Source organism: Schistocerca serialis, chromosome 11 (genome assembly GCF_023864345.2).
Source record: "Schistocerca serialis cubense isolate TAMUIC-IGC-003099 chromosome 11, iqSchSeri2.2, whole genome shotgun sequence".
NCBI classification, from domain to species: domain Eukaryota; kingdom Metazoa; phylum Arthropoda; class Insecta; order Orthoptera; family Acrididae; genus Schistocerca; species Schistocerca serialis.
Window position 1 is genome coordinate 50,738,346 of NC_064648.1, and position 17,154 is coordinate 50,755,499.

General features: G+C 39.7%; 1 protein-coding gene across 1 annotated transcript in view; it reads right to left on the reverse strand.

The window, feature by feature from the left end:
• The window catches only part of LOC126426424 (zinc finger protein 160-like), a 218,572-nt gene extending 201,710 nt beyond the window's left edge, over positions 1-16,862 (reverse strand). The window contains exons 1-3 of the mRNA XM_050088342.1: positions 16,731-16,862; positions 16,339-16,538; positions 14,531-14,619 (exon numbers count right to left, since the gene is read on the reverse strand). Of these exons, the coding sequence (XP_049944299.1) occupies positions 14,531-14,619; positions 16,339-16,402 (153 nt within the window). The 5' untranslated portion in view covers positions 16,403-16,538; positions 16,731-16,862. The remainder of the gene's footprint in view (positions 1-14,530; positions 14,620-16,338; positions 16,539-16,730) is intronic.
• Positions 16,863-17,154: the final 292 nt, after the last annotated feature.

A 17,154-nucleotide genomic window follows, 5' to 3' on the forward strand; every position in this document is an offset into this window, starting at 1 on the left:
CAGTTAATGAGAAGGTAGTTTTGGAATCCGTGCCACTTGCCAATTTACATAATTATTTTACTTGCTTCAGTTGGGCTCAGTATTTTACCGTCCTGGATCTCAATCATGCATCTTATCACATCATATTAAGAGGATTCCTACAATAGTGCCTTCTGTACAGACTGAAACCTAAGATTTTAACAGGGTTCAGTTTGTCAGTGGGAGTTGTCATTCAGTCTTGCCTTCTAGATTGTATTTTGGTTGATTTCAAGTTCAAGTGTGTGTATAATTACCTATATGACATTGTTGTTTACAGTGCTGGTCTGTCTGAACACCAGCAACATCATGAGGCAGTCCTGGTTTACCAGAGGGAGGTAGGACTTACTGTGAAACCATGTAAAATCACACTGGCACACAGGTTTCATTCTTGGGACATCTTAGTTCCACTAACTGCTTTAGAATTGGCCAGGAGGATACTATTGATTTGCAAAAATTACCAGCTCCTAGAAATAAGGAAGGTGTGGCCTGGTTCTTACACATTGCAATTTTTTTTTCACAAGTTGTGCCCAATTTAACTAAATTAGTGGGGTGCCTTAACAATTTAAGAAATTTCAAATGGGATGAAAGTAGCCCACTAGTATTAGCCACACCCAATTCTGAGCTCATGTTCTTGCAGACAGACACCTCTAATTCTTCTGGAGTAGAAAGTGGCAGCTGTCCTCCTGCAGGAACAGAATAGGAGGGAGTGTGTGGCAGGTTGATGCACTATAGCCTATTCACCTTGGAAACATTCACCTGTGGAGATGAAATATTCTATGTATGAATGGGAAGCCTTGGCACTTCTGTTTGCCCTTGTGTTTGTGTAATTCAGATTTTATTTTGAACACTGGGAATTCTGTTTAGAGACTGACAATCGAGGTCTCAGTTTATGGCTCGTTATTTCCATAACACCCTCTTAGGCAGTCATTTGTACGTTTATAAAACTGTTGTCAAAATCATACAACAAATCACCTGGTCCTCCCTGTATAAGGATGTCCAGAGGCTGGTGGGGGAGTGTGAGAGCTGTAAGGGAGCTGAGCCCAACCAAAATTCCCTCTAGAGTCTTTTAGAGTTTACCCATGAGGAATGCCTGATGCATGAATTTCTTTTTGGTTATATAGGTCCACTTCCACTATGTGTGTGGGTATTAAGCACCTATTAGTTATCATGGATGACTTTTCTCATTTTTCTTTACTCATTCCAAGCAGAGGAGTGACCATCCTGGTAGCTATCCAGCATTTGTTATGAATTCTTTCTGTTTACAGGCCACCCAGGATGCTTGTTAGCTTTTGTTTCCCAGCTATTCATGAGGTTCTGCTTTGACAAAGGAATTAAGGATTTGACCACAAATCCTTATTACCAGCATACTTTGCTGACCAGGTGAACTGCAAGTTGAAGGTTGTGCTCATCTTTCACAAGGCTCAGACAAAGTCTGACTTGTCAGTACCATGGCTCAATTTTTTCTTTAACACTGCACAACCCAAGTCCCTGGAGTCTGCTCCAGTATCCCTTGTGGTAGCACATACAGTCAATTCTCTTGTCAACCTGTGGTCAATCAATGACTTGCTTCCAGAACACATCACCCTAGCAGTAACAGCACAATTGGAGCCAGGCTAGGCATAATACCAAAATTGCCTATCACAGGCTAGCCATCTGCTAGTATCGGGGGCTAAATGGTTCAGTGCAAAGGCTGAGGACAGAGAGTTAGTCCAAAACCCTAATATTGCTCAAAAAGGGGATGTAGGGTTCACTAGCAAGCTGGCTCCTCAGTTCTTGGGACCCTGTGAGATTGTTAGGGTGGTAGGGCCACAAATCACCTGGTTTTGAATTTACGCACGATAAAGCGTCACGCATGCACATTACCCAGGTGAAGCAGATTCAGATGTAAAGGGGTCCTTAATAGTGGTGAAGGGGAATTATTGTTTGGTGGGGGAGGTTGAGCCATGGTGGGCTCCCTCTTTGAATTCCAGCCCCATGTGCCTGGCAGATGTCACTTCTCACAACTCAGAGCTCATGGTGCTAGTCGGTATTGTGGAGCTACAATGGGTGGCAAGGAATGGCAATGGATCTTACGGACAGTTGGTGTCTAGAAGCTGGACTGGAGGATGAGTCATACAGGACTAGTAGGCAGCATGTGGTGTTTGGCCGAACTTTATATGCCACTATCATTATCACCATCACTATCACTACAATAAAACAATCTTCTTTTAATAATGGTTACTGCCATTCTCTGATCAGCCCCAACATAATGATCACCCATTTAAAAGCTGGTATGTCCACCTCTGGCACAGATAACAGCAGGGAGACATTGTGGCATGGAAGCAATGATTCCTTGGTAGATTACTGGAGGAAGTTGGCACCATATCGGTACACTCAGGTCACCTCATTCCCATAAATTCTGGAAGGGGGGATGATCTCTGATGTTATGTTAAATCACATCCCAGATGTGTTCGACAAGGTTCAGGGCTGGTGAGTTGGGTGGCCATCACATCAATTGGAACTCACCACTGTGTTCCTCAAACCATTCTATCACACTCATGGCGTTGTGAAACGGTGCATGATTTTGATGAAAAATGACACTGCCATTGGGAAATACGATCGTCATGAAGGGTGGACCTAACACAAACCATTGACCTTGACACTGGTAGGGAGGCTTGCATGCCTCAGCGATACAGATAGCCATTCTGTAGGTGCAACCCCAATTGAGGGGTATCTGTTGAGGGGCCAGACAAAAGTGTGGTATCTGAAGGGGGCAGCAGTCTTTTCAGTAGTTGCAGGGGCAACAGTCAGGGTTAATGACTGATCTGGCCTTGTAACATTAGCCAAAGAGCCTTGCTGTGCTGGTACTGCAAATAGATGAAAGCAAGGGGAAACTACAGCTGTCATTTTCCCCACGGGCATGGATCTTTACTGTGTGGCTAAATGATGATGGCGTCCTCTTGGGTAAAATATTCCAGAAGTAAAATAATCCCCCATTCAGATCTCTGGGCGGTGTAACTCAGGATGACAACTTTATCAGGAGAAAGAAAACTGGCGTTCTACGGAGCACGGAATGTCAGATCCCTTAATCGGGTTGAGAGGTTATAAAATTTAAAAATGTATATGGATAGATTAAAGCAAGATATAGTGGGAATTAGTGAAGTTCAATGGCAACAAGAACAAGACATAATTATACAGGATTATAAATACTAAATCAAATAGGGGTAATGGAGGAGTAGGTTTAATAATGAATAAAAAATAGGAATGGAGATGAACTACTACAAACAGCATAGTGAATGCATTATTGTAGCCAAGACAGACATGAAGACCCACGCCTACCACAGTAGTAGAAGTTTATATGCCAACCAGCTCCACAGATTATAAAGAGATTGAAGAAATGTATGATGAGATAAAAGAAATTATTCAGATAGTGAAGGGAGACGAAAATTTAATAGTCATAGGGGAGCGGAATCCCATATTAGGAAAAGCAAGAGAAGGAAAAGTGGTAGATGAATACAGAATGTGGGAAAGGAATGAAAGAGAAAGCCATCTGATAGAATTTTGCACAGATCATCATACACTGTGTGTTCAAAAGTATCCGGACCCCCAAACACACGTTTTTTATACTGGGTGCATTGTGCTGCCACCTACTGTTGGGTACTCCATATCAGCGACGTCAGTGGTCATTAGACATCTTGAGAGAGCAGAATGGGACACACTGTGGAACTCATGGACTTCGAATGTGGTCACTTGTGTCATACGTCTGTACAAAGATTTCCACACTCCTAAACACCCCTAGGTACACCATTTCCAATATGATAATGAAGTGGAAACGTGAAGGGACACATACAGCACAAAAGCATACAGCCTCATCTCGTCTCTTAACTGGCAGATACTGCCGACAGTTGAAGAGGGTCATAATGTGTAATAGGCATCTATCCAGACCATCGAACAGGAATTCCAAACCGCATCAGGATCCACTCCAAGTACTATAACAGTTAGGCGAGAGGTGAGAAAACTTTGATTCCATGGTTGAGCAGCTGCTCACATGCCACACATCACGCCAGTAAATGCCAAATGACACCTTGCTTGGTGTAAGGAGCATAAACATTGGATAATTGAACAATGGAAAACATTGTGTGGAGTGACAAATAATGGTACACAATGTGGCAATCTGACAGCAGGATGTGGGCATAGCGAATGCCTGGTGAATGTTATCTGCCACCATGTGTAGTGCCAATAGCAAAATTCAGAGGTGGCGCTGTTATGTTGAGGTCGTGTTTTTCATGGAGAGGGGTTGCACCGCTTGTTGTTTTGTGTGGCACTATCACAGCATCTTCTTGCTTCCCATTGTGGAAGAGCAATTCGGGGATGGTGATTGCACCTTTCAACACGACCTGTTCATGATACAGGTCATGTGGTGGAGTGATTACATGACAGTAACATCCCTGCACTGGACTGGCCTGCACAGAGTCCTGAACTGAAGCCTGTAAAACACCTTTGGGATGTTTTGGAATGCCGACTTCATGCCTCTCCTCAGTGCAGCACTCACTTGAAAAATGTGCTGCCATTCCCCAAGGAACCTTGCAGCACCTGACTGAACATATGACTGTGAGAGTGGAAGCTGTCATCAAAGCTACGGGTGGGACAACACCCTATTGAATTCCAGCATCACCGATGGAGGGCATCATGAATTTTTAAGTCATTTTCAGCCAGGTGTCCAGTTACTTTTGATCTCTCAGTGTAGCTAACACTTGGTTTAAAAATCATGACAGAAGGTTGTACATGTGGAAGAGGCCTGTAGACACTGGAAGGATTCAGATAGGTTATATAATGGTAAGACAGAGATTTAGGAACCAGGTTTTAAACTGCAAGACATTTCCAGGGGCAGATGTGGACTGGCCACAATTTATTGGTTGTGAACTGTATATTGAAACTGAAGGAACTGCAAAAAGCTAGAAATTTTAAGAGACGGGCTCTGGATCAACTGAAAGAATCATAGGCTGTAGAGTGTTTCAGAGAGCATTAGGGAAACACTGACAAGAACATGGGAAGTAGAAGAGAAAAGGGTAGCTTTGAGAGATGAAATAGTGAAGGCAGTAGAGTGTCAAGTAGGTAAAATGAAGAGAGCTAGTAGAAATCCTTGGGTAACAGAAGAGATATTGCATTTAATTGATGAAAGGAGAAAATATAAAAATGCAGTAAATGAAGCAGGCAAAAAGGAATACAAACATCTCATGAACGAGATCGATAGGAAGTGTTAAATGGCTAAGCAGGGATGGCTACAGGACAAATTTGAGGATGTAGAGGCATATGTGGCTAGGGGCAAGACAGATACTGCCTACAGGAAAACTGAAGGGACATTTGGAGGAAAGAGAACCACATGTAAGAATATCAAGTGCTCAGATGCAAAACCAGTTCCAAGCAAAGAAGGCAAAAAAGTGAAAGTATATAGAGGGTCTATACAAGGACGATGTACTTGCGGGCAATATTATGGAAATGGAAGAGGGTGTAAATGAGGATGAAATGGGAGATATGATAATGCATGAAGAGTTTGACAGAGCACTGAAACACCTTAGTTGAAACAAGGCCCTGGGAGTAGACAACATCCATTTGAACTAGTGATAGCCTTGGCAGAGCCAGCCTTGACAATACTCTACCATCTGGCAGGCAAGATGTACGAGACAGGCAAAATACCCTCAGACTTCAAGAAGAATATAATAACTGCCATCCCAAAGAAAGCAAGTCTTGACAGGTGTGAAAATTACCAAACTATCAGTTTAATAAGTCACAGCTGCTAAATACCAACATGAATTCTTTGCAAACAAATGGAAAAACTGGTAGAAGCTGACCTCGGGGAAGATTAATTTGGATTCCGTAGAAATGTTGGAACACATGAGGCAATACTGACCCTACGACTTATCTTAGAAACTAGATTAAGGAAAGGCAAACCTACGCTTCTAGCATTTGTAGACTTAGAGAAAGCATTTGACAATGTTGACTGGAATAATCTCTTTCAAATTATAAGGTTGGCAGTTGTCAAATACAGGAGTGAAAAGCTATTCACAATTTGTACAGAAACCAGATGGTAGTTATAAAAGTCGAGGAGTATGAAAGGGAAGCAGTGATTGAGGAGGTAGTGAGACAGGGTTTTACCCTATCCCTGGTGTTGCTCAATCTGTATATTGATCAATAAATAAAGGAAACAAAAGAAAAATTATGAGAAGGAATTAAAATCCAGGGAGAAGAAATAAAAACTTTGAGGTTTGCTGATGACATTGTAATTCTGTCAGACAACAAAGGAGCTGGAAGAGCAGTTGGACAGAATGGACAGTGGCTTCAAAGGGGGTTGTAAGATGAACATCGCCGAAAGCCAAACAAGGATAATAGAATGTAGTAAAATTAAACCAGGTGATGCTGACGGAATTAGATTAGCAGGACATGTTTGGAGGCATCAAGAGAACATCAGTTTAGTATTGGAGGGAAGCACAGATACACTGAACAGATTCTGGAGGACAGTCAGAGTTGAAGAAGCTAGCACAGGATAGAGTAGCATGGAGAACTGCATCAAACCAGTCTCAGAACTGAAGATCACAACAACACCAGGGGTAGAAGAGGTTTACCACCAGTTTTCAATACTTCTTTTCTGAGATAGCACCTCGCACAAGCTCCACTAGACCCGTGGGTAACCACATGGACATTTCCTGGAGTATAATGAAGGCCCCGCCAGTACAGCAGTCAAGGAGCTGTTCCCCTTGTGGACAATGGAAATGCACCCTCTCAAAGGCATGATGAAGGTATCGTGACTCATCAGACCATGCAGTGCTCTACCATTGCACCAAAATCCAGTGCCAATAGTTATATGCCTATTGCAGTTGTAGTTGATGATGTCATGGCGTTAACACTGGCACAATAGTGGGTCATCAGCTGCACAGACTTATTACGAGTGTATGGAGCATTGTGCATTCAGACACACTTGTTCTCTGCCCAGCATTAATGTCTGATGTTTGCTGCCTGTCTTGTTTTACCATTCTGCCCAGCCTATGATGTCTGCCATCTGTCATGAGGGATGCTTGGCCACTCCCATAATGTCTGGACGTGGTTTTAGCTTTGTATGGCCAAGTGTTGAAGACAACTGCCACAGCACTCCTCGACCACCCAACAAGCTGTGCAGTTTCGAAAATGCTCATGCCAAGCCTTCAGGCCATCAAAATCTGTTCTCGGCTACACTCAGTAGATTGTGTGCATTCCCCATTCTATACATGGACAGCATGCTCACTGAGGAACCATTCTGCAACATTCAATGCATCAATTTATTACAAGGGTGTACCAGAAAATAATGCCTCCAAAATTTTTATTCTGCTGTGAGTATCAGCTGAAGTATTACTTGTCATGCATATTATTCTGTCGGTGTTCCCACTTTGCTGACAATATGCAGCACCTCCTGCTGTAGAGTTCTGAATTACAGTGTGTAACATGGGTGTGTGTTATTTAACGATGTCAGCAAGTGAGAAAACCATCAGGAAACATAGCACAAATTCAAATAGTTCATCCACACATGGACCACCCTCTCTTTCAGCATGACAATGCCAGACCATACACAACTTTTTTTGCACCTGCAACAGTGACACCTTTGATTCATTATTATTGTTGATCTTCCATACTGACCCGCTTTGAGCCAATGAATTTTCAACTGTTCCCAAAACCTAAAGAACACCTTCAGGGACTTCACTTTGATAGCAATGAATTGGTGTGAGCAGGGGTGAGGCTGTGGGTTTGCCAACAAAGTCAAACATTCTACAGTGACAGCACCAGCAGTCTGGTGTCTCACTGAGAGAAAGGTGTTCAGTACCAGTGTGACTGTCTGAAATAAATATATGAACATGAAGAATGAAGATGTAAAATGTTAATTATGTTTGTTTTAATTAAAATGCTTCAATAATTTTCAAATAAAATTTTTAGCCATTACTTTCCAGCAAGTCCTCGTGCCCAAAATGTACAACAAAAATTGAGTTTTAATTAATTTGGCAAAGAAGGTGTCTTTCAATTGATATAACATCTACATGCATCTCTTAAGGTCATATGGAATTTCAGTCCATCAACTAACACAGCACACACTGTAAGGGAAGACTTCCTGTGGATGAAAGTTCCATTCTGGGCATCATTTGGATTTTTCGGTAAACATTAGGCTGTGCTACTGGTCAATTTGTTAACACATCCTTATTTGGCTTTCACATTTCTAGGCTTTGTCATCTCACACCCACACTGCCACCTTTCAACCTAGGCTAGGCCTTGAGCTGCACTATGTAGCAGTCTCTCACCGCAACCAATATTTAAAGGGGGCTAGCACCACATTTTAACCTTGTAACCTTTGAATAGTTCTCAGCTTCAGGTCCAAGGTGAATGACTGTTCAACCTGCTTTTCATTCACACACAATGTGTTGTGCAAACTTATTCTACATGCCAAACCATAATTACATCAAGGGTCTAATCCAAAGCATGAACCACGTTGGGTCTACCCACTCTTTTACTGTATTTACTAGTATTTAGTATATTTACTCTCCTATCATTTTCTCACAATGATGATATAGTACTACTGTTCAGATACTGTTCATCAATTGAATTGCAAGATGTTCACAAAGATTATATAAACTATACTGAAGCTCTCACATATATTCAAATACTAATGCTGCATTAATGCTATCACAGTACTTCTGCACTTGCACCCAAGATGGATGTTGAAGCAGACTTGTTCAGCACAGACAGTACACAAGTAGTTTGCATGATTGTGTCAGAACCCTCAATTCTGGTTTGCAGATTAAAAATACTAGTGGCACCTAGTGATTTTTGTTTGCCTGCTGACAACTGAATACCCCAAAAACAGTGACATGTATATGTAACATTATTTACACCACTAACTGCAACATTCTGGTAGTTTCACAAACAATGTGCGTAACTATGTGCAGCAAACACAGAAAGTGATTATGAACTAACCTGTCAATAATGTGTAACCCCATGGCTTCATCAAAACTTTGCTGCCGACATACAAATTCATTCTGCACCTACAGGCTGTGTAACAATTTATGCTTCCATGTGATATTTGTCTGAAATTTAAGTTTACTGCTGACAGTTCTACTTACACTTTGTTCACATATTCAGTCAACAATGTTAATAGTACTACAAAACGTACTTCACAGATTAGTGACCATGCTAATGTCACTACAAAATTATTTACAAATAATTTATTTTACATCATTAATAACTACATTACAATTCTCACTCCATTCCATGATAAACTGCAATAGGGTCATTCCATGTCAGTCCAACCAGGGGCTCCAGCTCAGTCTCAGATTTGACTGAAATTCAGTACACTAATTCTACCATGTGTGGAACACTTGTGTACAAAGTATTAGTTTCTCCTGTCAATTAGTTCCACAATTATGACTTGTGAAAGAAGGTGGCATGACCCGGAAATTGCAACCCGCATCTGGTAATCTATCTTCAGGCCCAACTTCAGGTCTTAATAACTTTGGAACTATTCTCCACAGTCCAGTGAAATTTTTACAACCTAGTAACATCCACTTAGAGAACACACTATGAATCAAAACAACAACATACTTCTGAGGAAAAATAAAAAATTCCAAAATGTGATTAAAAAATGTAATACGTTAAAAGGTACATATTGTTGGTGCCCTCTATGCTAAATATAATTCACTCAAAAAGGGTAGAAATTTTTTTTGTGGTAAGCTTAATGTGGCACAAACACACACAGAACTCATCATGCCCATATCAGTCACAAAAACTGAGTTACATGCCCACAAAAATACAAAAATTTGAAAAATTACCTGAAGAACATGGATTTTTTAAGTGTGGTAGCACAAAAGGGACAAGTGATATCCAAGCCAAATTTCACACACTGCATAAGTAGACCATAATATAATATGTGGCAAAATTTCAATTTCTTATTGCAAGACACTTGTGTACAATGGAAGTTGACAGATGTATTTGGTGATGCGCCCATTGTTCCACAACACAATTTTGTAAAGACATATCATAAACTGTTCTGCCTCTTCTTATCCTGTCCCACAACTGTTTAATCACTAAGCAACAACATATAGACAGATTAACACAACCTATCATTAATGTTTACTGCACCTTAACTGCTAAAAACCAGTCAATTGTGCTTTGAACAGAAGTTCTCCCTCACTTTAGCTACTGTACTCTGTACATTGAGTGGCAAATTGTATTGTCTTGCTGACACTGGTAGGAACTGGAACTGTCATAAGAATATGTTCAAAAGGAATCCAACACCTGTCTGCCAAACGTGGCCAATGAAATGATCTTGCTGGTCCTATGAAGTTCACAAATACATCACCTTCTGCTTCACAGTGCTGCAACACATCCTAAGCACAATTTGTCATCATAAACAGCAATAAAATAGCGACCTGGTTGTATGTTACTGCTTTTGCTTCTGAATCCTGAATCAGACACACTGTGAAGACATGTTGTGCATGAACCTATAGTTATAACTGGACAGTATGCTCATCTGCACATTGTCAGAGTCCGCTGGAGAGAAGTGATGATGGCTCCTCGTGCCTGCAACAGTTTTAACATGTTCTAGTCTGCTTTTTAGCAACTCTGACTGATTTCACCTCATCTTTTGTAACATAGAATGACTGTATGCTAGAGATATTTTTCTGTACCCAGGTAAATAACTGAAGAGGTGTTAGAATGTGACCTTCTGTAGGGTGCTCAAGACTAGCTCGTGATGCCATGTGCTTAATGGTAGCACCAATACCATCACATATATTTTTACCATGACTTGTTGCAAAAAAAATCCATTCTGCATGAATCTGAAAATCATGGTAATGCATGCATAAATTTTTGAGATTTTTACAATTTTTGTACTGACTTGCTGTCCCACCTTTGAAGTATTTCACAAAATGTATGTGAGGCAGCTTGTTATTCACATACGCCATGACAGTGCGAATGTGGGCATGAACTGCAATGGCATCATGAATTAAACAGTCACTAAAAACACACAGGTTCATGGCAGACACATCACCTGATTCACCTGTACAGTAAATTGCAAATGGCTGGAGAGTTGCTTGGCTGCTGTCCCAATGATATCCTTGGATGGCATCTGGAACTATAAATGCATAATTTTCAGAAAAGTCTAGTATTACTATAATTTCATCTTGTTTCAAATTATCCTTACAAAACTGGAGATAAGCCGATTGTGCTGTTGCTGTGAAGCTGTGTGGGGTCAGTTTGTCCATTTTTTGACAACACATTTCAACAAAATCTTCCACTGTACTTTGCTACGTTTCAAGACGTGTGATCAACGTGTGTCCATTGTTTATAAGAAACAAGTTCATCGTCATCCATAAGGAGTTCACCATACAGTTTGTTATTCATGTGTTCTGCAAGATTTGCCTTACCAGGACAGTTTTCTCACCTGTCTATCATGCACTGGTAGGAACTGATGTCACACACCAGCAGCTTCATTGCACCTTTGAAATCCAGACCAGAATCCTTTATAGCAGCAAACATCAGCTTAGCAAAAAAATAGTTCAAATGGCTCTGAGCACTATGGGACTTAACTTCTGTGGTCATCAGTCCCCTAGAACTTAGAACTACTTAAACCTAACTAACCTAAGGACATCATACACATCCATGCCCGAGGCAGGATTCGAACCTGCGACCGTAGCGGTCACGCGGTTCCAGACTGAAGATCAGCTTAGCATTTTGGTGGGTATCTCATACAAAAACATTGTGTGTGCCCCTTGTACTTACAAGCTCAATCCATTTTGGCCTAAAACTGAAAGAAGATGATAAACCTACTTCAGTATTGGGATACTTTTACTTGAATTATACACATAGTTCTGATATGTTGCACAACAACAGTCTTTTTTGCATCTGTACACATACATTTCCCATTTTCGCTGTTACATAGTTTTTTTTTTTTTTTCCAGGCATTATTCGGCTATAGTCATAAAACTCCGACACTAGAACCTTTATTTCTGAACTCAACTGCTTACCCTGAGCCTGCTGAAGCTGTGGAAGCACTCCTTGGGTTGCTTTTATTTTCCTAGCTTGCTTTACCATATCTGTAGAAATGAATTCCTTTGCAGTGTAGTCAATAGACCAGCTGGAAGGTGCAAGGGTAAGAACAGCTACTTTTTTCTGGCGTGTGGATATGGCACATTTTTCTTTCAAATCATGCACAATTTTGTCCAAATCAGAGCATTTATGGCATGATTTCTGTTTGGTGCAGATAGTTCTTCCTCTCCCACCATTAGTGTGTCAGCTATTTTCTGTTTTAATTCCATTTCAGTTTTTTGTAGTTTTCTTCTACCATAGCTGGGCCTGTCTTTTCCAAACTTTGTGTGTCTTCATCAGAGACAAACCAAGAGCAGTCACTGAAGTATTTAATTGCTCATCCGCTGTGGTTGTAGGTGGCTGATACTCTGTCACTGTCATGTAAATTATCAGTTTATTCTTCATTTTTTAGTAGTGTAACACACCTGGAACATAGCTTTTGTTCTGGTTTCATGTTAAGTCCCATGCACTGATTCACTTTCAATACTGATTTTATATCAATTTCTCTGAGGCTACACTTCACTGTCTTCTTAAGAATCCAAAATGGATCACAACTTCTTTGTAGGAAAGAATACTAATCCAGAAACACTTTCATATTATGTTAACAAACACAAAAGTTTCCTGGAACTGCACTTCTTGTACCCACAGGGTGTATCCTGGATCTCCATAGCAACAAATCTTGGTCCTACTCATCCAGATCATACAGTACAAAGTGAATGCCACATTTTGTTCCATATGTTGTTTTATGACATTCAGATGCTTGTGCTCTAACAATACTGCAACTTGTTTGAACAAAAGCACCATTAGTACACTCTTCTGCCTCCATACTGACTTTCCACAACAGTACTGACCAGTCTGAACTAGAATCTTAAAAATATGAGTAACCTGTAATTGTTGCATGTTTCCTTTGTTGTTCCTGCCTAACAATGACTCATTCTGTGCCTGAAAACTACCACTGTTTATCTTTGTTGCCTAATGGTTCCCAACAATTGCTGCAGCTTTATCTGAAACAAGCTGTCTGCATCATCACTATTACTCGCTAAATCATGTTAACAGAAACATAACCAAATACATCTCTCTCAACTTCTATTGTACACAAATGCCTTGCTATAACAAGTTGAAATTCTGCCACATACTATATTATGGTCTACTTATGCAGTGTTTGAAATTTGGCTTGGATATCACTTGTCCCTTTTGTGCTACCACACTTAAAAAATCCATGTTTTTCAGGTAATTTTTCAAATTTTTGTATTTTCGTGGGCATGTAACACTGTTTGTATGACTGATATGGGCAAGATGAGTTCTGTGCGTGTTCAGGCCACATTAAGCTTACCACAAAAAAATGTATACCCTTTTTAAGTGAATTATATTTGGCATAGAGGGCACCTACAATATGTACCTTTTAAAGTACTACATTTTTTTAATCACATTTTAGAATTTTTTATTTTCCCTCAGAAATATGTTGTTGGTGTTTTGATTCATAGAGTGTGTTCTCTAAGTGGATGTTACTGGGTTGTAAAAATTTCACTGGGCTGTGGAGAATAGTTCCAAAGTTATTAAGACCTGAAGCTGGGTCTGAAGATAGATTGCCAGACGCGGGTTGCAATTTCCGAGTCATGCCACCTTCTTTCACAAGCCATAATGCTGGAACTAATTGGCAGGCGAATTTAAAATTTTGTACGAGTATTCCACACTTGGTAGCAATGGTGTGCTAAATTTCAGCCCAATCTGAGACTATCAGTTGGAACATTTTCTCAAATTGGTTGAACTGTCATGGAATGACCAAATAATAAAAACTAAGCCAGGTGGCACAGTGGTTAGCACACTGGACTCTCATTCGGAAGGACGACGGTTCAATCCTGTGTCCGGCCATCCTGAATTAGGTTTTCTGTGACTCCTCTAAATCATTCCACGCAAATGCCACAATGGTTCCTTTGAAAGGGCACAGCCAATTTCCTTCCCTAATCCGATAACCTCACTGTTTGGTCCCCCCCCCCCCCCAAATAACCCCAACCCTACACTACAATAATGCATTAACTTCACCCACACCATTTATAAAGTTAATGGCACTGCTAACACTCAGTACAGTCATAGTTATTCTTAAGTTGTCATTTAAAAGAAGGATATCTGAGCAGAATATACCCACCCTATGGCAACACCTTTATCAATACAATTGGGTTGTGCATTAAAAAAGTTTTCAATGTTTACTGAATATTAAATCAAAACTCTTCCTCAGTTCTATGTGAGGTTTAATACAAGGCTTATTTCAATGCACTGTGCAAAATGCTATATTTAAGACAAAGTTTATCAGTTTTTTAGTAAACAGAATTACTCATGTTTCCAGCAGTATGACATCATTTGTATGTATTCACGCACCATACTGCACACAGAAATTAATGAAACCCTTAAGAAATACAAGTAAGCCACTTACCATGAAGCATAACTCAGTTTGTACTTCATCTGTTTCCTCTTTTTTAATCCACATAGTTGGCTCCTGGTCCATCGCTTCAGTTCTACAGTCTGAAAAAGAAAAGCAATCACATAACATCTGCTGTACTCAGTTTCCATTGTTACCATGAGGTATAGCTCAAAGGCAGCATTTTCACTCAGGAAACAGATTCAAAGTGGCTGAGGAAAAGAGTGTTCAGTGATATAAACTCACATTTCTCATGTCATGAAGAGTGAGAACAATCATACAATAACATGCACTGGAACCAGAATATTTACAGTTGCTACTGCTTCTTTGTAACACTGGCTTATGGATGCTGCCCTGAAGTGACAATTATGGAAGATGTGCATTTTTTTTGTGCATGCACTAACTTCAGTATTACTAACAATCAAAGCAGTCAATAGACTGCAGTGAAATTACTGAATAACTCCAAATATTTCATTCTACACTTCGTTCATTGTGTTACTTAATAACAGTTTGATAGGGGGATGATGAAAATCCAGACGTACAGATTGTTTGCTTATCATTGAATATGCATTTTCAACATAGGTATTTCCTTGAAACATTCTTCCTCTGTATTCATTCACGGATGTATACTCAATTTACAGTAAGCACTATTATTTTGGAATCTTTACCTGCTATTAAAGAAAACCACATACCTGCACCGTAGATTGCACACTGCAATGTGGAATTTCTCATTTTTTATTACTATCAAGATTAAACATGGGTTAATTTTTTCTTACAAAACTGATCTACTTAAATGACTTCCTTCTACCTGTAAATATGATGAATGACCTAAGTTCTGGAGATATGTAATGCTTTATGTTAGACAAATTACAGTTAAGTTCATTTGTACCTCTTATTTCGCCAGTTCTTAAACATGGTTACAGAATTCTTACACAGAACTCCATTAAAACCCACACACTAGTATTTACACATGATTAGACGAATACTACCGACGAGTCATTCCATGTCAAATCAACACACTTTAAATAAAAATTTTACCTCGCCGTCTTAGATTTTGCTGAAAGTTGGTATACTTATAGTGGGTGCTGAAACTAAGAAAAATATCAAATTTCAATTTTTTATCTCAAACCATTCCTGAAATATGGTCATGTAAACTTTTCAAAAACTGGCCAAAAATGTGTGAATGGACTTTTTTTAAATTGCCCTAGGAGCTGCCCTAATTGAGCTAGAGAACTGGGGAAGGTGTCATTTTGCAGCATTTTTCATGCTCTTTCCAGTGATTAATTAGTATTTTGAAAAAGGTTATTAATTAGAAGCTATGTTTTGTTGTATATCCCTGGAAAGAGCATGCAAAATGACACCTTTCCCAGTTCTCTAGCTCAATTAGGGCAGCTCCTAGGAAAATTTTAAAGTCCGTTCACACATTTTTGGCTGGTTTTTGAAAAGTTTACATAGCCATATTTCAGGAATGGTTCGAGATAAAAGATTGAAATTTGGTACTTTTCTTAGTCTCAGTGCCCACTATATGTATATCAACTTCAGCAAAATCTAAGAGGGTGAGGTAAAATAGGTGTGTTCATTTGACATGTAATGACTCACGTACGAATAATCAAAGCACAGTGTAAACTAACAAAATGCTACAGAATTACAGCATTTCCTTTCATGCGAACATACTCAAACCATGAAATGAGGAAGTAACTGTGGTCATCTGAAAAAATGCTACGTTAGCCCTAAAATCTGGAGCCGCTTTATGACTACATCAGATCACAGCAAATTATCACAAACGTTATTACAGCTAATTAAGTCAACATAACTGTACTAACATAGTGATTGTTCGAACTTCACTGTCCGCCTTTCCTCGTCCGTCACGAAATGCATGGCAATCATTGCATAGACAAACTGCTCCTGACAACACGTCACAATCTCAGACGATTCTTTTATGAAGATACACGTAACGATTTTACCGGGCAGACCAAAACAGCAAGCACTAGTAACTCAGGTGTTTGATTGTTATGAACATAACCTGAAAAAATTACAACATTCACACACCCTCACCAAGCATACTATAGGTGATGTGATCACAATTAAATACAGAATAAAATAAAAAAAGAAGACGACAGCAGCATCAAACATAGCTACCACAGCGTCTGCAACAGATATCAGCGAACTATTACACTCATCACACTGAACTATTATGGTAATAGAAATGAAGTACCATGTGAATTTACTTCGGAAACATTTTCTTCTTCACTTATTCTTGTTTGCAGTTTATAAACGCTTATATTTTACCTGGAGAATGTCACACACAAATTTCCGCAAAACCACGAGAGTGCAGCTGATTGCATGCACGAACGAGCAAAACCAAATATCTTGCAGCAAGATAAAGCACTATGCCGTGGGCTGAGAGAGAAGCAGTATCGAAGAACTGCAAAGATAAAGTGCGAAAATTAAATTCCATAGGATATTCAATCCCTTTGGTAAATACGTATCGCTTTTTTGGTACAACAACCAGATAACATAAAACAGCTGTTATTGAAGGAATCCGTTTGAAAATTTCTTAGAATTTTAGATCTTCACTATACTGTATGGGAACACTGATCTGAACAGGGACATCACATGATTTTAATTTTCCTTTGTTA